This window comes from Rhipicephalus sanguineus, chromosome 6, assembly GCF_013339695.2.
Source record: "Rhipicephalus sanguineus isolate Rsan-2018 chromosome 6, BIME_Rsan_1.4, whole genome shotgun sequence".
NCBI classification, from domain to species: domain Eukaryota; kingdom Metazoa; phylum Arthropoda; class Arachnida; order Ixodida; family Ixodidae; genus Rhipicephalus; species Rhipicephalus sanguineus.
In genome coordinates this window covers 165,479,455-165,504,596 of record NC_051181.1, presented here as the reverse complement: position 1 = coordinate 165,504,596, position 25,142 = coordinate 165,479,455, and the positions used below count along the sequence as shown (strand labels likewise).

Sequence of the window (25,142 nt, the reverse complement as noted above, 5' to 3'; positions counted from 1 at the left end):
TTTTGCTTAGAGAGACAATGAAAGGAAAAACAAGTCGATCTGTACGCATAATTTACTTTTCTCAAGTGCCAAAAAAAAAGAGAAAAGCATTCAGTACCAGGGGAGATCTGGTAAGCCAGAAAAGACATAAAACGAATGGCGACGGCACCTTAAAGTTTTCGCACCAGTGACGTGACGCCATGCATTCTGACGTCCCACTTTATGTTTCGTTAGTAAAGATGCATTGCATTTTAGAGGACCAGCCGAATGAACTTGGCAAGCTTCAAAAACTATCACTGAACTCTTGCAACCCAAATAAAAAAAAAACATTCATGCTCACTGATGTGACTGACGTCATCGTCACAGAATGAAACTTTGACCTTGGTTTCCTATCAACAGGTACAGCGAAATTAAAGAGAGTGGCAGTGTCTCTCTGGAGTTTAACGTGTGCGTGGATCAATCCTGTCGGCGGCGACACTCTTCCGTCTACGATAGTAATGTGTGTCTCAAGCGAAGGTGGTTTGCATGGACGGCCGTCGCTGCCACTTTGTTGCTATAGGCACGCATATGCTGTTAAATAAATACAGTGCTATCGATTACTTGCAGGCAACCTGAAAGATGAAGAGGAAGTCCTGAAGTGGGTCCTACACCAAAAGTCAGAGGATACCATTGAGGAGGTCACCGAAGAAATACTCGAAATGTTGCTACGCCAAAAAGAATACGTCATGGTATTCTTCGGTACGTTCCGTTCCACAGTGCTTCTTGCTTTGATATTTTGGTCATATATACAAAACTTGCACCGGTCCCTGCCTTTAAAGCAGTCGCATGATACTTACATTAGGTGTCATGGCATGCAGCTAAGGATTCATATTATGATGACGACGATAATAAAACCTTTCGTTAAGATTTGTTAAAACACTCTTCCCCTAGTGATGACAACCTTTGCAAGCGACTGGTGCCGAAGGCAGAAATGTTTGGCGTGTTCCACTGCGCCAGTCGTTGTCACTTGGCAACTGTCGCGTCAGTGGTGAAATGTCGCACACATGAAAAGACGCAATGCCTGTGACGCTTGTAAATGTTGGTACAAAAGACGCCATCCAAGGGTTGCGACTTGCAGAGCAGTATATCTCATTTAGAGACATCCGTTTTCAATTCTTTTCGCAGCGCCCGACAACTGCAAGGAGTGCCCGAAAATCCTGGCTGAGCTGGAAAAAATTGACGACGAATCCGACGACCACGGCATTATTATCGTGACTACCGATGACACAAAGTTGGCCAAAAAACAGGCCGGAGTGACCCGCCTTCCGGCAATCGTTTTGTTCAGGAATGGACAGCCTGTTCATTACAAAGGTGGGCTCAGTTTGAGCAGCCTATGAGAATGTGTAATTAGACAAGATGGCGATGTCAGGCGAAAGGCTCACCGTTCGATATCGCTGCTTTTGCAAATTATTAAACAGATGCCGAAGCACTAACAGGCATGAATGAATATTTTGTTAACGCTGGTGACTACATAAGTACAACCTGTGGTGGAAAAGATTCACCCATTGCAGACGCTACCGCACTCACTATTTCTTACCCCTGCAACTCCTTATGAAGTTCAAAGATCTCTGATGTGTGCAGCTGTTGATGAAATAAAAGCTAATAATACTCTTTCACAGAGGTTATAGAGTGGCAGCTTTCCTTCGAATCTGAAAGTCGTTTGACCAATCTATGAAGTGGGTGCTAAGGATGTATTATCGGACTGCCGCCCGATATCCGTTTCGCCGGTTCTTTCCAAAAATTTTCGAAGGTGCCTTACATACAAGACTCGAGTTTCATAAAGCTCAGTATGGGCTCCAGATATGCAAATCCACGGAGTAGGCATTAATACATACTAAAGAAAAGATGTTTAAGAGCGTGGACAATAGATCTTGCACTACAGGTCTTTTCAGCGACTTGAAAAAAGCTTCGGTGAAACATGACATTTCGGTTCCCAAGTTGCAGCGTTCATAAGGGCAGCAGTAAGAGCGAAGGACCCAAGGGCATCTTGGAGGCCTCGTGGATAACGAGATAGGCGCGTGAGCGAACCATCGGTGTATCTCTTCACGTTGATTTTCTTAGGTCCAGTAGGCAAGTTTGTGTGCTTTCAATAAATGAGTTGTTAGGCTGGTGTCTCGTCCCCAGCGCAGTTTAAGTGCTCAATCGAGTTATTGGTCTACGCACGCAGCGATCTCCTGGAAACTATAGCTTATAACAGCTCCGCTGAAAATGTTTAAAAAAAAAACGAGAAAAAAAAACCGGACTTGCTCGGTTTCTTCTTGAGTTTAACAATCCAGGCAACCGCGCATACCCTTAGTATGCGCGGTTGCCGCATTGACGGCAGTTTTTCCACACGTGTACGCACTTTGCCTACGTCACATCTTAAAGCAAAAATAACCGGACGATTCCCGCATTTATATTTTTTGTGAAGAAGGTCCCGAGCCGAAACGTCTGATTTTACAAACTTTCGACGACGGTGTCCGTACTTAATTGTTGTCAGGTGTTCTGAAGATAGTGGTGCTCCTCGTAGCGAAGCCATGTCGGTCCGAATGGTCTTCTGTATCTTTGTGCATTCATTCATAGTGGCGTCCTCGTCAGCGAAGACGGCGTTCGAAGCTGAGCTAAGAGACGCACGGCTCTTTTGTGCAGGGGACCTTATGGACGAAGATGAGATCCTGAAGTGGATGACAAGCGAGGAGACGTTGGACATTCCGGACCAAATAGAGAGCGTCAACCAGAAGATGTTGGAGAAACTGCTTAGCACCAGCGATTACGTGGCAGTTTTCTTCAGTGAGTGTCGCGGGGTGTAATGACTGCGCGGTTCAGGGTTGGCCTCCCTGCAGATAATTAGCGCGGTGCTCCGTCAAAATACTGGGTACGATGTGGGAATGACGTCATTCTTGATCACGCTCGAATGAGAAGTAATTGAAATGGATTACCAACCAAGCTCAGTGATTTTGACTATGGGAATCTTTTTTACAGCGTGTGGGCAATATGCGATGTGTGTGGGGCACATTGTTAAGCACAAAAGGGGCGATAATTAAGCGTTCAGAGCATGCACTCGCTGGAAAAATTTCTTTTTCAGCAGTGTCAATAACCGTCACTTCCCCAGCCGGTACCGTTGTCTGCACTCTTAACTAAAACTTTTTGTTGGGCCAGTTGGTGCATTTGAGCAGTGAATAAAAGGCGTCAACGAAACGAAGAAGACAAGAAGAAACAAGGACGTACGTCTCATTGTCTCTTCCTGTCTTCTTCGTTTCGCTGACGCCTTTTATTGTCTGCGCTCTTATTCGCCGTATAATGTGCAGCAGCCGACCATATTAACTAACGATGTCGAGAGCGCATGTGTGAAATCGTTTATTTTTGTAACGTGCGACTGATTAATGACTCGACTACACACTGCGATTCAACATGCAAGCTATTGTACGCATGTCACTAGCGATCATTTATCACGACGCAGCTAAGCCCAAGTGTGCGGAATGCGACAAGGTTCTTGCCGAGCTCGAGAACATCGATGACGAAGCAGAGGCACTGGACATCGACTTCGTCAAGGTCACCGACCCGAAGATAGCCAAGGCTTACGAGATTATTTCGCTGCCTGCCCTGGTGTTCTTCAAGAAGAAGTTTCCTCAGTACTACGATGGTGAGCGACAATGCACCTACCGTGATTTGCACTCACGGCTTACATGCTGCGAGGCGAAAGGCGGGGCAAAGAGAGAGAGACACACACGGGACGCTACTTCCAACAGTGTTTAATCGGAAAAATTCGCTATTTGTATATAGCGGATAGCTGGCACATTTCATCGGTCCGCAGTCGCATTCAGACACAGCAGTTCTTTCCGCGATACGGATGCCGCACTCACGCTATACAAACACCAGCTTCAATAATAAGTTTTGCATCTATTAAAATGATTATTGTGTTCGTAGCGTTTGAAACTACCCTAGAATGTCTACTGCAAGTACAGTTGCCAAGTGCCCACTACGCGCCCTTTTCCTTTTTCTTCCTTTTTTTTTTTTTGAATTGGCCAAGTACCCACCACGCGCCCCTAAGGCAACTCGTACACACTTATGCTCTCCCTCTCGTCAGCCTTCGCTCTCGCAGCTGGGCTAGAAAGTACGGACGACGGATCCCCAGGTATTTACCTCGGCTTTACACTGCTTCGCTGTTACAAGGCGCTCTGTCCCGCGAGCTGTGACACATGAAAATGCTTGCACCGCGTTTTCTCAGGGCTATCAGTCATGACCCGGGTAGCGCACCACACGTCTAAGCTTTCTTAGCACACATCGACAAAAAGTTAGGAAAGCGGCGATACAAATGATGCGCAAAATATACAGGCTGAAACCATTGCCGCAGAGCGAACGGTAGCTGGTGACGTAAAAAAATGTTCGCACAGCCATCCTCGCGACTACGAGCTTCGCATGCGTTCTCATTTACTTCTACTGAGCATATTTTCCGCTATAAGCCCGTTTATTGAAATTCCCAAAAATGACACGAAAGCGTTGTCCCTGGGATAGAATAGCGCCTTTTCTTCTGCAGGAAACCTCAAGGACGAAGACCAAGTGCTCAAGTGGCTGACTGAAATGAAGGAGAGGTCCGATGATGAGATCGAGCTCGTGGATCGCAGGATGCTGGAAATGCTTTTGCAGGACATGGAGAGCGTCGCCGTCTTCTTCTGTAAGTGCACCTTTAAATGTTTACTTCGCGAACCGTAGCATTCTTGCGTGCGATATCTTTGTCGATCGTTATATGAGCGCTAATGCAAGCAGTCTCCAAGTCGTGACAAAGTGTGTTGTCAATATCGTAATAATCGCTTATTAAAAAAAGAAAGAGTGGCATTTCTTCATAAATGGCTCAGAGTCGTCTGGAAGACAATGCCTTATTTCTGCGCGTGAAAATGTCGGTACACGAAAATCCGACAAATCTGGTTCTGTACACGGGCCCGGCGGAATAAGGCACGCTTGCATGGATATTTCAGGCGAGTTTCTCAAGCTGGCCGTGCAAATCTTGTCGATTTCTTTATATAGTGAAACTTTTGTTGCTGTGTTGATCGGAGTAACTGTTAGCAGAATACCTACATATGCAAGACTGAATGCGTAAGCAATTAAGCAATTAAAATACTACAACACTGCCACGTGGATATTACGTGGGTTGATTGACTGATTGATTATGGGGTGTTACGTGCTAAAACACGATATATTTATGCAGTACGCCGTACTGAGAGACTCTGGAGTACTTCTTACCACCTGGTGTTCTTTAACGTGCACCTGAGTACTCACGGATTGAACCGCGCAAATTTAAAGCTAAGTAATGGACGTACCTCCGTTTCCAGAGCCTGCAGTTCGTATCATATCGGCGTAATTCTGACTCGAACACTTACATCCGAGCCAACATTAACTTCAGTGGCCATATTTGCAGCGACATGACGCTGTTATCACGAGAAATCGCTCATTGCAGTCGTCATGCTAAAAAAAACAAAAAAATTCGCGGTTCAATTCGCGAGTATACTGTACACGGTTGTTCTTGCATTTAGTTAAACCCCATCGAAATATGCCACCATGACCAGGAATCAAACCCTCGTCCTCGAGTTTATGAGAAATCTGATACCTAAAGCTGAGTATGGGGCTTCATCACCCCTAGTCAGCTTATACACTAAAAAATTAAGGGAGGTCAGGACATCCGAATCTCTCCTCTGGGTTCGCCCGTGAGCGTGACGGATGGATATGAGGCCATTTGCAACAGGGCGGTATTTGATTATGTCAAGCTGGTTACTCTTACCGTTCTGCTGGTTTCGTCGCACGCCGCAAATTCTTTGTCTCCAACAGTCTCGGACGAGTGTCCCGAGTGTGACAAGGTGCTGGAGGAACTGGAGAACATCGACGACGACACCGACAAGCAGGGCATCTACTTCGTCAAGATAGACGACGAGGCGTACGCCAAGGAACTGGGCGTGTCCGAGTACCCGTCCCTGGTGTACTTCGAGCACGGCTCACCCAGCATCTACGTGGGTGCGTGGTTGTAAGCACTCTGCGATGGCCTCTCTCGTATGACATTTCTGTCTGCTGTGCAGGCGATCTGACCAAGGAGGAGAACGTGCTGGAGTGGCTGGTCCAGCAGAAGAACGAGGACACCATCGAGAACATCAACCGGGACATGCTCAACAAGATGATCGCCGACACCGACTATTTGGCTGTGTTCTTTTGTAAGCCATGATTGCTTAAATTTTTTGCGTGTGTGTGTGTGTGTGTGTGTGTGTGTGTGTGTGTGTGTGTGTGTGTGTGTGTGTGTGTGTGTGTGTGTGTGTGTGTGTGTGTGTGTGTGTGTGTGTGTGTGTGTGTGTGTGTGTGTGTGTGTGTGTGTGTGTGTGTGATAGAAGGTCCACCGTAATTGTAAAGGCTGACACAATGGAAATAACAGACTTTTAAATGCACATTTAATAATTCACCTTCTGGAATAAACTCGCCCAGAAGTTAGGACAGAGCTGAGACATGTCAACTTCAGCAGACTAATTAAAAGCCTGTTTTTGCTTTTAATCAATTTTACGCGTGTCCGGTCAGAGGCCGCGCAAGCGACGATCAATGTGCTGTTCCGTACCTGCATGCTGCTCATGCGTTTCACGAATTGCTCAAATCCAGTTGAATAACACGTACAGTCGTGAGCAATTAAGCCTAACTCGAACGCTCCGTAGCGTGTCCTGGGACGGTTTGATTGATGCTAGCGCCGCATAGCTTTGGGTTCTGTCGCCGACATGTTACCAATGCATGCCGCCGTACTATCCAAGCATACCGTTGTATTATCTCGAGAACAGCGCCCAGGACTTCGCGGCTGGCATCAGTCAAACCAGTCCAGGTCACGCTGCGGAGCGTTCGAGTTAAGCTTGCTGACGACTGCACGGTTTACTTCAAGCAGCATGAGCCGTACTGTTGACTTCCAAGACATAGATTCTTTAGCTTCTTTCCTCTATTGCGTCCAATGCATCGGTCTATTGTTGTCTCCTCGTATGCTTCGCGGACGGCATGCGTTACTGATCGATGGCCGCCCGCCGCAAAGGCATGTGTTAACTGTAGCAAAACGTGCGAATGCATTTCTGTTCAAAGATCTGGAAGATGACGACGAGAGCAAGGAGATGCTGTTGCACTTGGAAAACATTGACGATGACTGCAGCGACTACGAGGTGCACCTGGTCAAGATGCAGGACAACTTGATGGCCAAAAAGTACGGCATTCGGAACCCGCCGGGACTGGCCTACTTCCGACACGGCAAACACCTGAAGTTCACCGGTGAGGCACGCTAACGTTTTATCCTGCCTCTAGTAAGATGGCTTCACTTTCGACTCATAACTTCCACTCCAGATTTTTTTTTTCAAACCTCATTGTGTAGGACAGGTGCCGAGCGCAAGCTCTCTGCTCCTTCATTTCGGACAGGGTGTGGCTATAGTAAAGCTACGTGCTATGAAGCGAAATAAATCTCACATGGAGTATTGCACCTGCAGCTGTACTCGTTATACTACCAAATAAGAAGCAACGTCTGTATAGAGTTCAGGTGTTACAACGTATACGCATTGCGCAATAACGCTCCACCAAGCTAGAACGAACCAAACGGCGGTTAAAGGGCTGGACAATCACAAGCACGGAAAACCTTGCGAGCCGAGTCATTCGTATACTCATGTACACAGGCAAGATTTTTAAAACAACTGTTCGGAATTTGTTTTGTTATTTCATTGAATGGAGAAGATCTTACACTTGAGCTCTTTCCTGTCAGTAGACGTGTGCTGCGCCTGCAAGCTCTGTTGACAAATCGCACGTGTAATTATTAGATACACGGGTCGTAAGAGAAAGGTGAGCTTCCATGTAATTCTGTAATGGGGGGCTGCCCCAGAAGCAGAGCGCACGTTGCCTTTATAATATTTGCCCTATACAGGCACAGCACGTATTATTGCAAGAGTAATTATATAGACACTACAGGCGCCTTTATGCCATCGCCGTGACGTTCCGGATAAATTAAAAATCGATAATCTCGCGCATCCTATCTTCTCTGTGCGAGTGAAAGCGTGCGAGGGCAGCCGACGATCGCTGAACAAGCGGGGATGAAACGTGCCGGCCGTCGCGTGAAAGGCCACTCGGGGAGCTGGGGGAGGGAGGAGCTGCTTGGCTTCGGCAACTGCGTACATTGCTGTGCCGGGCACGGCCGCGCGTGCCCTGTCCTGACAGGAATTAACAGACGGCTCATACCTTTGTACGTGCTATGTTCTCACCGCCCAGTTGGCGTTGAAGTGATAGACAACAGGAAGGTCACTTCGCTCGCAGCAGCGGCCGCGTTCCCTTACGCCAGAGTTTTGTTGAGCTACGTCAGATAGGACGGTAAAGGAGTTAGCTGCTAGCCTTAGTTCGTATAATATTACAATTTGTTGTTATCGGATTCATTGATTCGCCATTGCGGCGAAACTGACTTTTCTACATATTCGCTGAACAGTGTGTGTGTGTGTTTTGTTCAATCAACAGGCGATCTTTTCGACGAAGAGGAAGTGCTGGAGTGGCTCACTAATCCAGAAAACATGGAAATGGACGATGCCATTGAGAGAGTGAACAAACGAATGTTCGAAAGGATCCTGGCGAAGTCTGAGTACCTCACCGTGTTCTTCTGTAAGGTGGTTTCCGCAGTATTTTGAAACTGAAATGGCTTCGAAATCGATCGCGACACAGCGTGTCTCTTTCTCGATTTAACTCTATGAGATGTCAGAAAATACCTCCTGATCGTGCAAAAGAAATCAGCGCAAATAATAACTTGCGGAAGCGCATACTTGCAAGGTTTTATTTATCTATTGTTAATTTTACGACTACTAGTACAGTTCTAAAGAAAATAACACAGAGGGGTGCAAGTTTATGTGCTCCTCAATTTTTTTTTTCAGCTATATAAATCCGGCATTTTACCAGCATCTTAAGATCTAGCCGGTGCCTCAAAGTCGTGTCATACAATATTCATCGCCATTCCTAAGATAACAAAAAATGCGAACAATAAGTTCTGTGCTTTGAGCCGCAGTTAGGAGTCAGAATTCATCGTCATCGTTTTCAGTCATGTCCGCAACAGGACGAAGGCCCCTGCCAACGATCCCCAATTTATCCCATCCTGTGCGAGCTGGTTGCATTTTATGCCTGCGAACTTCCTGACTTCGTCGCTCCATCCATAGGCGTGCGCACTGGGGGGGGGGGGACAGGGGGGGGCGCCCCCCCTAGTCACCTAAGAGGGGGGTCGCAAAATGTGCCCCATATATTGACACCCCTAGTCACCTAAGAGGGAGGAGGGGGCGAAATCTGCCTCGTACATTGACTTAGCAGGAGGTGGGGGCGCTGCGATGAACCTTCGCCCCCCCCCCCCCTGATGGGGAAACCTGCGCACGTCTATGGCTCCATCCAACCCTTTGCCGTCCTCGGCTACGTCTCCCAACCCCTGGTAGCCATTCCGTAGCTCTAAGTGACCAACGGCTATCTGTCCTTTGCAATACGTGGCCCGCCCAGGTCCACTTTTTCTCCTTGATGTCAGATAGAATGTCAGCTACTCTTATTCACTCTGCTCTCACTTTTCGTTCCATCGCCCGCCGCGTGTTTCTTCACTTATTCTTGATTTTCCTTGTTATCCTCCAACCGCCCCAATGTTGGATTAGTACTGGCAGTATACGATGGTTGTACACTTCGGGGACGGCGGTGGAGAGCCTGTCATTATTTCGGAACGTCTGCCGGAAGCGCTCCGGTCCATCCTTATTCTTCGGTGGATTTACTTTTCATGAGCAGGCCCCTTTGTCACTAATTGCCCTATGTAGGTGTACACGTTCTTGTGCACACTCCAGAGGCTGGCTGCCAATCATGAACTCTTGCTCTTTCGCTAGGCTACTAACCGTTACCTTTGTATTTTGCATATGTATCTTAGGAAGAAATAATCTCGACGCCAAGGGTCCTTGAAGGGGTCTTGAATTATAAAGGTGGTGGTGACGATCGCAGATGGAGAGAAAACAGTCCCATTAGAGAATGTGACGACTGCGGTCACACACTGTGGCTCTCTGTGCGAGAACATTCAAATTCGGCGCTTCCTAATCAGTCACCGTAATCTGCGAGCCTGACACCCCCCACCTCCCAAAAAAAAAAGAAACGCGTTAGAAAAGTATCTCATTTTGTTTTCACGCTCCTCACGTGATCGCGTGTTCGCTTTTAGAAAGATGACGCATTCATAGTATTTATCGATCGATGTCGTTAAGCGTCTCACCGCAGCAAACGGGCTATAAGAGACGCACGTATGCTTGGCGTTTGGCAATAGCTTCAATAGAGGCCACACAAAGGGGCGAGCGTTTTTGCTCATCCTCAGCAGCAGAGGCCTACCGGACGGCATTTATACCCTACTAAAGCGTTCAGTGTGTCATTCCAATAATTCCGTGTTTTCCACACGATTCTTATGGAAGTGTATGGAATCGATATATTTCCCGTAATAGGATGAAGAATAAAGGCAGGAAGTTCAACCAGATGCGCGTCCGGTTTGCTACCCTACGCTGGGGGAATTGAAAGAAATAAGAGGGAAGGAGGAGTGGCCATTGGTCACTTAGCTTATAAAAACAGTGCCCGCCTCACTTTCATTTTTAACGATAGCGTATACGATAGGCATTTATGAAGCACAGCGATGGGAGTGGTTGTAGCGCGGACACAAAGTGAGGATCCCTCTGTGGTGCGACACGCAGACAGCAAGACGGGCTGCAAGCAGTGCGTGAAGGTTCTCGAGGAGCTGGAGAAGATCGACGACGACGCGGACGCGCACGGCATCAACATGGTGAAGATCGACGACATGGCGCTGGCGAAGAAGTACGGCGTGTTCGCCATCCCGGCCATCCTGTTCTTCCGCAGCGACGACAAGGAGCCCGTCATCTACGCCGGTCGGTGGCTCTCCTCCGGTGATGACGGTGTGCACGCATACAGTAGCTGCATGCCGCACAGAGGAGAAAAGTAAACCGCCATTCTTATCGGGTTCGGTGGTGCAACGCAACGCATTTCGACGGAGGCGAGATGAAACAACTTTAATGCTCTCACGGCACTACCACACATTGTACATATTGCACGCACTTAGCATACACGGCGCTATATTTTAGCCCGAACGCTCGCCATGTAAAGAAGAGGCAGCTATCTGGCGCCTTGGAAAAGAACAATGAAACGTGAGGTGCCGCATGAAATGCACGAGGCAGTGTGGTCGGGCCAGAGACTTCAGTCGAGGTTTCAAAAGTGTTTTGCACAAAGCGGGTGTGAAAGGAACACAAGAAATGAGGCTCTCAAAGGGACTGCACCAGCAAAAGCTCGATGCCGGGTTAAACGTTACCACCCCGCCCAACTGCGTGAGTACACATGCAAACGGCATGGCGCATGCTCTCAATAAATGCGAAGTATTCTATCTATCTATCTATCTATCTATCTATCTATCTATCTATCTATCTATCTATCTATCTATCTATCTATCTATCTATCTATCTATCTATCTATCTATCTATCTATCTATCTATCTATCTATCTATCTATCTATCTATCTATCTATCTATCTATCTATCTATCTATCTATCTATCTATCTATCTATCTATCTATCTAACCGCCTACGCCTGGGTGAGTGTAGACGAAGGGCAATTACAGGTCACAATCTGAGTAACATGATGTGCCTGTCATTCACGTCATGAGACCCCTTCCCCGTTACGTGTGGTGCAACTCCGCATACCATAGCCCGGCGCATGCGGGCATGCGCCACACAAGATTAAATGTTAATCTTTACAGTCCGTATCAACCCAGGAACAGCCAAAATAGTCAGTGTAAATTTCATAAGCACACACTTTGCGTGGGTTACATATGTCGGGGTGTTACGTCCCAGAACCAGGGATATGGTTATGAGAGGCGCCGTATTCGAGGGCTCTAGAAATTTCGACCACCTGGAGTTCTTTAACGTGCACCTAAATCTAAGCACACGGGCCTCTATCATTTTACTCCCATCGAAATGCGGCGGCCGCGGCCGATATTCTATCACGCGACCTTTGGATCAGCGGTCAAGCACCATAACCAGTAGACCACCGCGGCGGGTGCTTTTCCTGGCTTGAGCTAGAGAAAGACATACGGCACACGAGCAGACAACCACAGACAGACGTGCTGCAACGACACCGCTGCGAAAAACCACGTTGAACAAATGTATTGGATCAGCAGTTGTGGTGATAACCATCACTCGTGGTTTTAGTGTTGGTGATCTGCCCTTGCAACAATGTGATAAGCGTTGATTATGTCCTGCGATGACTGGAACACACCAGCGAACGCTACTTACGATATACGCATCGGTGCACCGTAGCGTGCATTTCTTTTCGATAAAACTGGTTCCTGTGCTGTAACGTGAGTGCCGATGGTATGTTGCACCATAAGCTACCTTTATAGGCGTCGCATTGTAGTCGACGTGTCTAGTAAGCCCACGATATTCACGCAACTACTACTCAATGCACTCATATACGTCGATCCGCCTAGTAACGCTAGGCACAAAGCCAAACCATACGGCATCAGTTCCCACAATCTGCGGGAATTTTACTTTTCTCCCCTTGTACGCTTCCTCGATATGACGCGGCCAAACGTGAATGCCAAGCCTAGTTGAAGCATGCTACTAGGAAAGAGCTGAAGTTTATTTATGAGCATATACTCGCTGCAAAGCATGACGTTACAGGAAGCACACGGAGCGGGTAACCCCATCTCCTACTTGTCTTGCAACATGCACGAAATCTAAGCGAATCTGTAACTTCCCCTCTTCACTTCGGATGCACGTCCCAGTTTTGCGCATTGCATGATGTGCACTCTAGCTTTTTTAACGTCCCAACAAGGGTGCTGCTTGCGGTCCCTAAGCTGTCGTTATGAGACGTGGCAAACGAAAAGGATAAAGAAGGCATCGTTCGGAAGTTAAGCGAGCATGCCATCGTGTGTTTTGTCTTCAAGGTGATTTCAAGAACGGCGAGCATATCCTCGAGTGGATTCTACTGCAGAAGAACCCTGGAAGTGAAATCATCGAAGAAGTAGACGGAGAAGGGCTGAAAAAGCTTATCAAGGCGGCCAAGTATCTGGCGGTTTTATTCTGTGAGTGCTTTACCCATCCACCATGAGAGAGCAATAGTCAGATGTATGAAGGACTTCACATGGGGAGGCTCTACGATTCGTGTTACTCTTTAGAGACGAGGCTGAATACTAACGCAGTAGCAAAGAATGTGCACGCAGAAACCAGTCAGCCACATGGGAATATTGAGTCTGATGGCAAGATATTTTCAGTGATATGCAAAATGAAACCAAAAACAAATAAATGCAGGACAGATACAGTATTTTTTTTTCGAAAAAAGGAAGAGTGGGAGGGCTGTCAGCATTTGGCTGATACCTAACGCTGAGTATGGTGCGTCGGCGCCCATACTGAGCTTGTACAGTCAGGACATCCGTACCTCCTATGAAACCGCCATGGAATGGAGGAAGAAGTACACTCATTTGCGGCTCTTCTTGCGTCGTGTTCTTTTTTTCTATTGCGATAGCAGTTATATGGACAGTCTCGGCTGGATTTTGCCGTCGCCGTCGCCGCCGTCATGCACCATATATGTATAAGTATGTATATATATATCAAAGTCCCAAAGAAAAATAATTCAGAAAAATGCTTCCGAAGCGCGGTATCGAACCAGCGACCTCTCGTTCCGCAGAGCGTGGCGCTAAACACTACGCCAGAAAGCGCAGACCCTTCTAGTAGCTAACGGCGAGCGTTATATACACACCCTTTACCGCTGGCAGGACTCTGAGACGGCAGGAGCTTATAAGTGTTTCTTCGTTACCAGCGAGATGGCGCGAGGAGCGCGACGGGCGCATTTAAAAGTCGTCGTCGAGCTCGCTCACTTCTTATATTTGCGCAGGGAGAACCTTGCCTTTCCGCTGTCTGCTCGCGCGGTTTTCTCGTGGTGAGGGGAAGAGGGAAGTTTCGAGCTTTCACCATGATGTCCGCGCTCATGTTACGGAGCGTACGAAAGTCACTCGAGCTCAAGGGACGCCGCTAAACGAACAAACAGAAGATGAGCGCGAACTATCAAGTGTCACAGCTCGACACTTGAAGCACGCTAGTTTCCTTCGCTGCTTCGGCCGCCTTTGCAACAGGAGCGCTGTTCAAACTGAGAGTATCCATTGGCGAGCCTCACTTCGTATAGCATTAGTTTCTTGCTATCGCATTCATTGCTTCGGCCTTGAGGCGAAACTGTGACTTTTTTTCTGTTAACGTAAGAAGTAGAGACAGTTAAAAACTCATGTTACAACCAGTGCGGAACAAATCGAAGGCCTCTATGACACACGACGTTAATGACGTTTTCTACGTCCAAGGCAGCACTGATATCTCGTTGTATTCGCAGATTCGGAAGGGTCCGAATGTGAGGAGTGCAAGACCATACTGGAAGAGCTGGAAAATATTGACGACGACACCGACCGGCACGGCATCCAGTTCGTCAAGACAACCGACATTGCGATGGCCCAGGAGTACGGCGTCAAGGAAATGCCAGCGCTCGTCTATTTCGAGAACCAAATACCGAATGTGTACGAAGGTAAGTCGTGTCAGTTTATACATCTGCTAGCGAACCCTCGTACTTATAAAGCTTCAGAAACGATTTTAACAATGTTCAAGTTATTCCCAACGATTTACACTACCGCCGTGCATACCCTGCTCAGGGATGGTGAGGGTTTCTGCAGGACTTTTTGATTTTGCATGGGTGTATATATACGCGCATGCATACAAACGCACGCACGAACATACATAAAGTGTGGTTGAACACCCCACCCCCGCGAAGAAAATTTCTCTTCACGCTACTGTCGTGGATTGACTTGCGAAGGCTCCAACCAGCACTGTCGGCACTGTTGGCCAATTCAACCCCGGGAGAGTATGTTTGCACCTCAACAGCTTAGGGCCACGTGACTTGAACAGAAGCGTCATGCACGACGCCATTGTCAGAACGACACGTCGCTGTAGACTCTGGCTCTAGCAGCAGTGATGCTGACGAACTAGTGACAGCGAAGCGGCACGCCGTAGGCCCCTCAGTGACACGGGCCAACCACTGACACCGGTAAAATATAGCGGTATTTATGCACCGTCAGGCAGAACCTTGCCTTCCATTCAAATTGTACGGCGGTGGCATATGACGTCATACGTGTCGTTTCTGCTCAGGTCACGCGACCCAGAACTGTAGAGGTCCAGACAGATTATCACGTTCGACCCGGTCGGTCAACCTACGTCGTGCCGTCGTATTCTTATCGCCGTTACAGATAAACCGACACTGACTTTTTTGTATATATCTTGTCTTACGAATACGACTTTGGCAACCGTTGCTGCTCTGTGCAGCTTTTACACTGCCCATCAGCTATCGATGGAATGGTGTTGGTAACGTCGATAATATTTCCTCACCTAACTGTTGTTTCGTAGAAAGACTGCCCCTTACATTACCGTAGCTTTTTTCCGAAACATGTTTTATCGCACTGTAGACACTCCAACCGTCCTATCAACAAAAGACGCCGCACACTTCCATACAACGCCATGCAAAAAACGCCAGGCCTGCGCGGATAGCGCAGCCCATTCACAGCGAAAGCTGGAAGAGCGGCATTTCTAGAGCCCGTTATAAACTCTCTTGTGGCTACTAAGTCAAGTACACTAGCAACGTACCTACTGCGCCACAAATCATAATTTTTGTGAAGATGAGAAGCAACCACCGCGACTTACCCACTACGCCACAAATCATAATTTTTGTGAAGTTGGGAAGCAACCACCACGACATTATTCGTCATTCTGAGGAGAAGCGAGGTACCATCTGTTATTCATCATGTGCACTTTATTGATGCGACGTTTGATGATGATTAAGAGTTATGGATGAGCCCTTTGTGATGCGTTGGAAGCTTTAAAAGACCCACTAGTCACGTAATTCGCATTGTGTGACGCCCGGTCTTTATTGAACTCTCCCGCCACGCTTTATAACATACGTTAACGTGAGAAAGTGATAGAGAGAGGGAATTAACTTTATTGAGACCCTGAGCAAATGGACCATGGGAGCCTTATGGGCTTCCTTGGCAACCAATAGAAGTGCACTTCGAGAAACCCACTACGCTACAAATCATCATAATTTTTGTGAAGTAGGGAAGCAGCCACTGTGCAATTTTTCGTCATTCTGTGGAAAACCGTGGTACCCACTAAATACCTGTAAGACATTATGTTCACTTTGTTGATCCTGTGGCTGATGACGATGAAGAATTAATGGCAGATCCTTTTGTAATGGGTTGGAAGCATTCAACAACCCTCCCGTTGCGCAATTCGCTTTGTGTGACGCCTGGTTACAGAATTCGCGTTGTGTGACTCCTGGTTGTTATTAAAGACGATAGTCTTTCTTGGGGAACTTAAACGCAGAAATTTTGGTCTGTCTTTCTGTCTGTCTTTCTGTTTGTCGGCACGTCCCTCGATTCAGCCACTCGGCCAAAGTTGAACCACTTGCCCAAGGGCCAGCCGTCTTGAACTGGTACGGCTGTTCATACTTGTGAACGTTGTCGATCAAAAAGTAAATATCATGCATATCTGAGGTGCAACATCACTAGGTAAGCATTAGGTGGCGTGTTCCTTTAATAGAAAATGTATACATACGTAATTTTAAGGACCCTAGTTTCTTAAGCTGCGCTGAAAATGCATAAGAATGGAAGCTTGAGCGAGTTGGTATGCGTTCATCTTTGTTGAAACAGCGCTCACTAGACGACGACGAAGTAAAAGAAGGCACAGGACAGGCAGCGCCTGTCCTGTGCCTTCTTTTACTTCGTCGTCGTCTAGTGAGCGCTGCTTCAACAAAGCTGAAAATGCGACTGCGCTGAAATTTGCCTTCCTCCGCGCCCTTCGCACGAGCTCATTGTTGTGTTTCGGTTTCGGTTCTGTTGCACTGTACGAATGCCATGGGTTGGTGTTGAAAAACTTTAGTTTTGAGAAGGCCAAGAAGGTGAAAAAAAATATTTAAAAAATGAAAAAGCAGCGTTGTGGGCGGCCTTCAGGCTGCCGGTTGTGGGTGCCGCTCTGGCGTTCCTGTTTTACCCAGGCGACGTGTAAATAAAAGAGTGTGTGGAGAGTACTCGTTGAGTGCGGACGTTTCTCTGCTTCAGCGCTTCGCGCCAAACCGCGTTTTCGGGCTGGCTGGCGTCCCCGCCGGTCGCGTTGGTCACCGCCGGTCTTCGCCTGCTGCTGCGCCGGGACTACCAGCACGCAACACAGCACTCATGTTTCCCGACGTATTGCCAGATGGCGTCCATATCTCACACAGCGCCTCTTCTATCGTCTTTACACGACATTTGCAGCGAAGCACGCAGATACGCGGCCAATTTTTTTACTCTTCTATCACATTACATTACATATGTTGTGGTTCCTTCCCGACATCAAGCCTGTAAAGGGTCTTTTTGCAAAGCATCATATATATATATATATATATATATATATATATATAGAAATGATATGACGTAATAGACACCTCTCGTCGTCTCACACGAATTCTACGTCGAGGCGGAAATGCCTTGCCGCTCCTCTACTAAAGGTACACTGAAATAATTATCAAAAACTTGTTGGTTAACTTTTTTCTTATTGCCAACTTCAGGGCATGTGTCATCTGGGGAGGAGGGGGGGCAAGTTAACCCCACACGTTCACTGAGACGGGCCTGTACCCTCAATGTTATGTTATGGGTTATGGTCACGCAGTTTTTTGACGATAATGGCGGCCGAGGAGCCCTGGTGTAGAACTGTTGCAAGAACTGTTTGCTTCCCACCTTTACCCCCTGAAATCCGGGGAGCAGAGGCAGGGCATTGTGAGCAGCACGCCATCGCTTAATTTTCATTCATTCTTTTGGACTCGTCCAGTGCGTGGATGAAACTTGGCTCCCCCAAATCCCCCGTAGGGTGATGCGGAAGTAGAAGAGATCTTCTCTCATTTGTGCGTCGCCTTTCTGTTGGCGATTTGCAGGTGACCTCAGCGCCGAAGAGGAAGTGCTCCAGTGGCTCGTTTTGCAAAAATCAGAAGACACAATTGAAACTGTGAACCGTGACATGATGGATCGGCTCATTGAGGAAACGCAGTACTTGGCCGTTTTCTTCTGTGAGTTGGCCGCTGTGTGAGCGGGCCCGTGTTTTTGCCTGAGAACATCATGAATATCTGCCGGTCATGCATAAGGTTTCCTTAAGGGGTATTCAGACGGGGGAGAAATGCTCGGGGGAGACGAGGGGATTGCGGATCACGTGACCGCGACGCCACGGATTAGCGAGTAAGCGTGACCCCCCCCCCCCTCCGCGCCTCCTCGGGGGAGACGGGGACCTTTTCCCTGAAAGGACAAACAATCCCCCGTTGGTGGGGGATATAGCGAAATTTCGAGCTCTTGTTTGGCCACATTGTTGCACTTGCTCCTGCAGAGAGCGGCAGCGGGTGTACAGTCTGCAGCTGCATGGTCGTCTGCAGCTCGTCGTCAGCAGCTCGTCAAACGGGTGGTGCAAGCCACCAGAGTAGTCCAGTAACACTGGTCTCCCCCTCCGTTCGCCTCGTCCGTGTGAGTGGGGGGAATTTGTGGAGACTTCTCCTCGCGAGCTGACGTCACTAGGCTCCGCCTTTATCCCCCGAGCATTTATCCCCCGTCTGAATACCCCTTTACGCGTTTTCCCGCAGATACCGCTGTTTTTCGTCAGCGTTCTTTCTAGACACAGACCTGCATGCTATTATTGCATGATGACCTCCGTGCATGGTGTGTGGCGGCGTTTAGAAAACAAGTTACGTATGTAACGCAAATCATTGCAAGCAACAAATAAGTAACACTCTATCCCTTGTTTTATGCACAGTTCTTTTTTTTAACACGAAAGTGTTTTATGTCAGGGTCCACCAAAACTTTCATGACGTATTTTTGTCACGGAAATAAGTGAGCAAAATGAACACGATCAGATGGCAAAGAAAAAGCAGTAAAAAAAACATGGCTGATCCCTCCGTCATAGGAATCGGTATAACACGAAAGTGAAACGTGTCTTCGCAGAAGTAATGCTTATTGTGTAGTGATATATGAGAGCTTGTACAATGTCTATTCGTGTTTGGCAGCTGCAGCACCGTTTTCACGTGGATTCACCCATGTTGACGGCATGTCTCTATCGCGGCGACTAACGCCCATGATCATGATTAAACCGTTGTGGTAGCTGACGTTGTGAGCATATATTTGGGCACAGCAAATCGTGAATCCCGCGTAAGGATGATATCAACAAGCTCATAATCAACATTGGTACCCGGTATGCACTTCTTCAAAGCGTCGTCAATTAAGGAGAGAAACGGCACGGTGTGCGCTTTCTAGCAATGGGTGACCGACGCCTGCGCTCATGCATAGAGGTTCGTAGCCTGAGCCGCAAACGCGTGCGTCCCGCTGTGCTCTGTCTCGCAGGCGCTAGTCTCGCTCCACCAAGGCACGACATTCGCCTGTCGAAATCGCGTCCTTTCTGCAACGCGTATTGCAGCAGTTTTGTTAGTCAGTGCTCTCGCAATCGAAGGAGTCGGCGGCGGAGAAATCCCGTTGGTGCATGCGGAATCTGCACTACTCCGATGAGCCGACGCACGCTAACACGAAGCGAAAGGCAAAGAAAGAACGTAACCAACTAACTGCGTCAAGGGTGCCTCGGCGACGCCAGCGCGGCCAGTGTACCTCGCTGGTATCGAGACGCTGTAACCATGACCTCCGATATCGCAAGCAATCTCGGAGGGAGCGCTAGTAAGTGTCGATCGTGAAGCATTACTTCTTTTCACCTCTCACAGACGGCGGAACCGCCCCTCTCCGCGCCGCCTACCTACACCGCCAACAGAAAGGACCGTGCGAAAGAGAATGTGTGAAAGATATAAGGTGCGTTCGCGCCGTGTCCAGCATCTGCCGAGTTAGCTTAGTGGGTGGAGCGTCGGGCGCTTGCCGTCGCGGCCGCAACATCGTGGGTTCGATTCCCATCGGGGGATCTTTTTCTTGGTTTTTTTTTTCTTTCTCGCCCGTTGGCGTCCATTTTATCAACGTCATATCCGTGACGGATGTACTTGGTGGACCCCGGCATAAAACACTTTCGTGTTAAAATGCTCCGTTGCCGCGACGATCCTCGGTCCACGACGATGGCTGGCGGGCGTTCAATCCACTGCGCCACGTCAAAACCATGAAGGAGGCTGCACGAACGCGTCTTTTATCTCTCACACTTTCCTCTCACAGTGCTCTTGTTAGCGGCTTGATGTCGCCGTCTCGAAGTGGGAGAGTGAAGTAATGCGTGGCTTCCGCGATTAGCTACGGAAACGCGTCGTTGCTTCGACCGTCTCATTCGGCGTGTTTCCAATAGGGCAAGTGTAATTTTGTCAACGTTTTAACACGCTGCAACGTGGTGGTTTTAGCCCAAGCCTCGCTCATAGCATTCATCCATATTAAAAAATAGCTGTCTGATGCTCGCTTGTCTGTCACATCGCGTTCCCCGCTCGCCTTGTGAGAAATCACGGCCGGGCTAGAGGGAAGACACGACGCGCGTCGCATTTCTCTTCGCGTTTCACGACGCTTTGAAGGAGTGCATACCGAGTACCAGTGTTTATTATGTGCTTGTTTCTGCCATCTTTGCGTGGGATTCACCATATGCGGTGTCTAGGTATATGTTAAGAAGTTCTGCTACCGCAAAGGTTAAATCATGATTATGGGTGTTAGTCGTCGGGACGGAGATGTGTCACTAGGCGCAACGTGGGTGCGTCCACATCAAGTGGTGCTATGCCTACCAAACACCAATAGGCATTATACTAGCTTTCATATATCAACGCACTATAAACAATCAACTACTTCTGTGAAGACACGTTCCACTTTCGTGTTATACCGATTGCTATGACGGATGGATCAGCCATGTGTCTTTTAGTCTTTCCGGCTCCTGTGTCACGAGCGGTGTGCCGTCGGGTAGACATCAATATGGTGAAGGGTTGTGACCGATGGCAGTTCTACTGATATACTGCTCTCGAGACAGAAGCCCGTATAGTCGGAAGGCGGGGTCACTGGCCGCCTGGCCCATGACGTCAGTCTGGAGTGGACGCCCATCGGTGCAAGCTTGTGTGCATCCACCTTTGAGGAGGAAATGCCGCAGACTTCTAAAAAGTTGTATCCGACTATACCGTCACACTCGAGTGATCGCCCACCCCCGCTTCAGGCAAAACATCGACTGTATAAGTACAACCGAGTCATCGGCCTCCCCTGCGAACAGCCAGGCAAACATCTCCAGCTTTTCATTGAAATGTTTAGCTCTCTCTCTCTCTCTCGGCCTCCCTTACAGAACGTAAACCCGGGCTCTCGCAACGTGCGACAAGTACCCTTCAGGAAGTCGCGACCGCAGCAAAAAAATATGAATGACAGCGAAAGAGGAGACAGACAGAAGCTTCGCGCACCCATGGGTATACTTGCAGTTTTGTGCAACAGCTGGTGCTTTCATTCGAAATTAGTCTAGTTTTAGTTACAGTATTGCAGTCCGTATTCCCGCTGTGTCTGTCGCTACCAGTCGTGTTGCTGCCTTTTTATACCCAATGGGGAACAGCTGCAGACTCGGGAAGAAAGTGAATGTCATCGATTGGTACCGGCGTCATGGAACAAACTTAAGTGCTGTTGAGTGTATCTCTTGTCAAGCCACGCTCGATGCACAGAAAAATGCATATATTCTGGCGTTTCTTTTCCTTGTTTGTTTGTTTGTTTCCGAGAAATGGCTTACCCAACTTTTTAATGAATTTTAGTTGACGGAGGGGTGGGTGATGACTCGGTATATTACAGTAGCTATGGCTACTGAAGAGCGCGTCGCATTAAAATGAGAAAGAATATTTGTGCCCAGTGATAAAATAGACATCGCTTAAGGAAGGGTGGATCCCGTGAGCTGCTTCTCCGTAATGTTCTTTGTCTGTCACTGGGCACAGCGGCTGCTCCATGGCCACGGGCTCGCGTGGTCTGCGCTTGCGTTGAAGCAACAGAAGCACGCTCGCCGCAGCGGCTGCATTTCCCGAAGCGAGCACTTTGTTGAGCGCTGACGATAAAAGAGCTAGCTGCTAGCCTTACCTCCAGTTTGTCGCTTTCATTGCTTCGCCCTTCGGCGAAACTGTGACTTCTTTTGTTCGTTTGTCGACAGACAAGCCCAACTGCAAAGCTTGTGACCAAGCCCTGCACGAGCTGGAGAACATTGACGACGACGCCGACTTGTACGGCATTCACATGGTCAAAATTCAGGACCCGTCCTTGGCCAAGCGATACGGCATCAAAACATTTCCTGCTCTGGTTTACTTCCGCAACGCCAACCCATTGATATATGACGGTGGGTGCCTTTTCTGATTGTTACTCAGAAAAAACGTCAACATGGCAGGAGAATCCTGTCCTTTTGACATTATTATTATTATTATTATTATTATTATTATTATTATTATTATTATTATTATTATTATTATTATTATTATTATTATTATTATTATTATTGCTGTTGTTGTTGTCGTTGGTGTGGCTGCACCGCTCGTTTAGCAACGCGGCTATTAATTCTTACGTAACCGTGATCACCTCCGCAGCAATGTCGAACTTGCTGGCGATACGTGATAATTCAATATACAGTCAACGTCCGATTTTTCGGACTCCCTAGGGACCGCGAAATCGTCCGAAAAATCGGCCAGTCCGAAAAAACGAATTCATGCTTTTTTGTTCCGCTCAAGAGGTCAAATCGTCATAGCCACGTCCGAAATAGCTTTAATGCCTCCCAATACACTTATCAGGCATTTTGGTGCCCCTAGGCTCTCGATATTCACCATAAAAAATGCACATGTACTACACCCAAGTTCGGAGACACCAGATTCTTGATGTATGGAAAATCCAAAAAAGAAAGAGGAATCGTGGAAGCATATTATATTAGTAAAGCTGAAGTGTGTCAGCGCGGCGTCACTCAGGAGAGATGTTTTCCCGAAAAACACTTGTCTGTATAGCAATACGCATGCCCACCGTCTTTGATTAATGCTGGCGTTTTTTGTGACAAGGCATTTTTTTTTTTTGACGTAGGTACAAATGGTGAATCTTCAATAAAAATTCAGTTGGCAGTCCAGCGCTGGCCCTGTTGTGTGTGTTCCTTCGTTGTGCTCGTTTTTTCGCGCTGCTTTAAGTTATTCACAAGATGAACCGACTCGTCCAAACCTACAAGTTGTCGTTGAAATCGCTGTCCCTGAGCCCACCGTCCTTCCCTCTCTTAGCTCTGCGCATGCGCAGTTATGCGAGGCCAGCTGCGGTGTTACCGGTTGCGAGGCAACGTTAGGCGCGGTGAAACCCGGCTCTGCGCACGCGCGGCCTGCGTCAGACCAGCTTCGGCGCGGCGGAACTAAGGTTGCACGCGGTGTCTCCGTCGGTAGGTGTGGCTTGGCTCTGCGCATGCGCGGCTACGCCAGGTGTTGCCCAGTTGCGACGCGGATGTTTGCTAGGCAGCGCGATGCGACGTTTTTGGGTCACGACATACATTTTACGCCGAGCTAGAACAGCTTCGCCGTTAAAAAAAATTGCCTACATAAATTAGGATAAACTCAAATTTAATGACATCCTGTCTGTTTCTTCTGGTGTCTTATTTACTGGGAACGTGCATGCGCTGCGTCTGGTATGGAACATGTTTTAGAGCGTGGCTCTTATACACCCGTCCACGTGCGTAACCCAGTGAATTGGCACTGGAGAGGATGGAACACAGCGAGCGCAGCTTGCGCAACATAGAGCGCTGGTACAGTTCTACTGCAAGCTAGCTGCTTCCAGTAGGGTGACGTGTTTCCGTTGCTCCTGCAAGCGCAGCCTCTTAATCATTTAAGCGCGCTTGCACCTTCTTCGTACAAAATATAAATGCTTAGTGTACTGCCAAGCCATGAGCGATGTTTGACGTGATTGTGCTGATTTAATGTCTTGTTCCACGCACCGTTCGTCATAGGGGCGTAGGCAAAAATTTCTTTCGGGAGGGGGTCAGCCATGCTTTACGCATGTTCGTGCGTGCGTTTGTATGAGTGCGTGTATGTATGCACATGCACAATTTAAATATTTTGCTCCCCCCGGCTACGCCAGTGCTTCACCATCATCATCAAGCTATTTTATGTCCACTGCAGGACAAAGGCCGCATGGTAGAGAAGCCTAAGTGCAAGTGCAGTCAGGGGCTTGACGGAACACCGTCTGCGCAGTGACAGTCATTGCAAATCAATTTTAAATTTCGTCAATCACCAACAAACGAAGCCTAGTGCGTATACGCGCGCGCATGCACGCACTATGGCGTTGTCCTTGAAAAAACAAAACATACTTTGTGGCCCAGGTGACATCAAGAATGAAGAGGCCGTGCTCGAATGGCTCATTGACGACGACAACCGGGAACTGGCTGACGAAATAGAAGCCGTCAATCGGAGGATGCTCGACAAGCTGGTCGAAGACTCGCCTTTCCTGGCCGTGCTCTTCTGTAAGTTGCATGTCCTGCCCAGTCTCACGAGTCATATGTTGCGGCCCTGGTCGTCTTGCGCGAAATTTTGTTTTACTCTGAAAACAGGGCCATGACGATGTGATGGTTTATTTGTATGCAGATCATTCAGGGCACAAACTAAGGGTTTAGCGCTCACACGATGACCTTTATATTTCTTTTTTGCTTCAGATGAAGAAGACTGCGAGGACTGCGATAAGGTTCTTAAAGAGCTCGAAAACATTGACGATGAAGCTGACGTGTTCGGCATTGACTTCGTGAAGGTAAACGACTTCGAAGCAGCGATGCAGTTCGGTGTGTCGACATTCCCGACACTGGTCTACTTTCGGAAGAAGACCCCTGTCGTTTACGACGGTAAGCTCACAGCTTGTCAAAATAGAGATGCCCCAGCGCCTATGTACAATGGAGTACGTGCCACATACACTCAAAGAAATGATACATGTAGACGGGCTCGCCTTGGGTTTGCTGTTAATCCTCGTGCATATGCTGTACACTAATAAACACAAGTGGACGAACAAGCTCATGAGTGCCTCTAGCCAAAACTGAAGTACGAACCCAAGCTCAAGTTTGGGCGCGACGCTCGCGCGGCTGAGCTATGCGTTA

At 48.1% G+C, this 25,142-nt stretch overlaps 1 protein-coding gene across 2 annotated transcripts in view; it reads left to right on the top strand.

The window, feature by feature from the left end:
- Positions 1 to 25,142, top strand: part of LOC119396995 (uncharacterized) — a 125,704-nt gene that overhangs the window by 80,656 nt on the left and 19,906 nt on the right. For both annotated transcript variants that reach the window (XM_049417296.1, XM_037664400.2), the window contains exons 15-30: positions 586 to 717; positions 1,144 to 1,329; positions 2,647 to 2,787; positions 3,458 to 3,640; positions 4,535 to 4,672; positions 5,821 to 6,003; positions 6,066 to 6,197; positions 7,093 to 7,275; positions 8,497 to 8,637; positions 10,719 to 10,910; positions 12,980 to 13,117; positions 14,413 to 14,601; positions 18,028 to 18,159; positions 22,200 to 22,382; positions 24,381 to 24,521; positions 24,711 to 24,893. In XM_049417296.1, the coding sequence (XP_049273253.1) occupies positions 586 to 717; positions 1,144 to 1,329; positions 2,647 to 2,787; positions 3,458 to 3,640; positions 4,535 to 4,672; positions 5,821 to 6,003; positions 6,066 to 6,197; positions 7,093 to 7,275; positions 8,497 to 8,637; positions 10,719 to 10,910; positions 12,980 to 13,117; positions 14,413 to 14,601; positions 18,028 to 18,159; positions 22,200 to 22,382; positions 24,381 to 24,521; positions 24,711 to 24,893 (2,577 nt within the window). The remainder of the gene's footprint in view (positions 1 to 585; positions 718 to 1,143; positions 1,330 to 2,646; positions 2,788 to 3,457; positions 3,641 to 4,534; positions 4,673 to 5,820; positions 6,004 to 6,065; positions 6,198 to 7,092; positions 7,276 to 8,496; positions 8,638 to 10,718; positions 10,911 to 12,979; positions 13,118 to 14,412; positions 14,602 to 18,027; positions 18,160 to 22,199; positions 22,383 to 24,380; positions 24,522 to 24,710; positions 24,894 to 25,142) is intronic.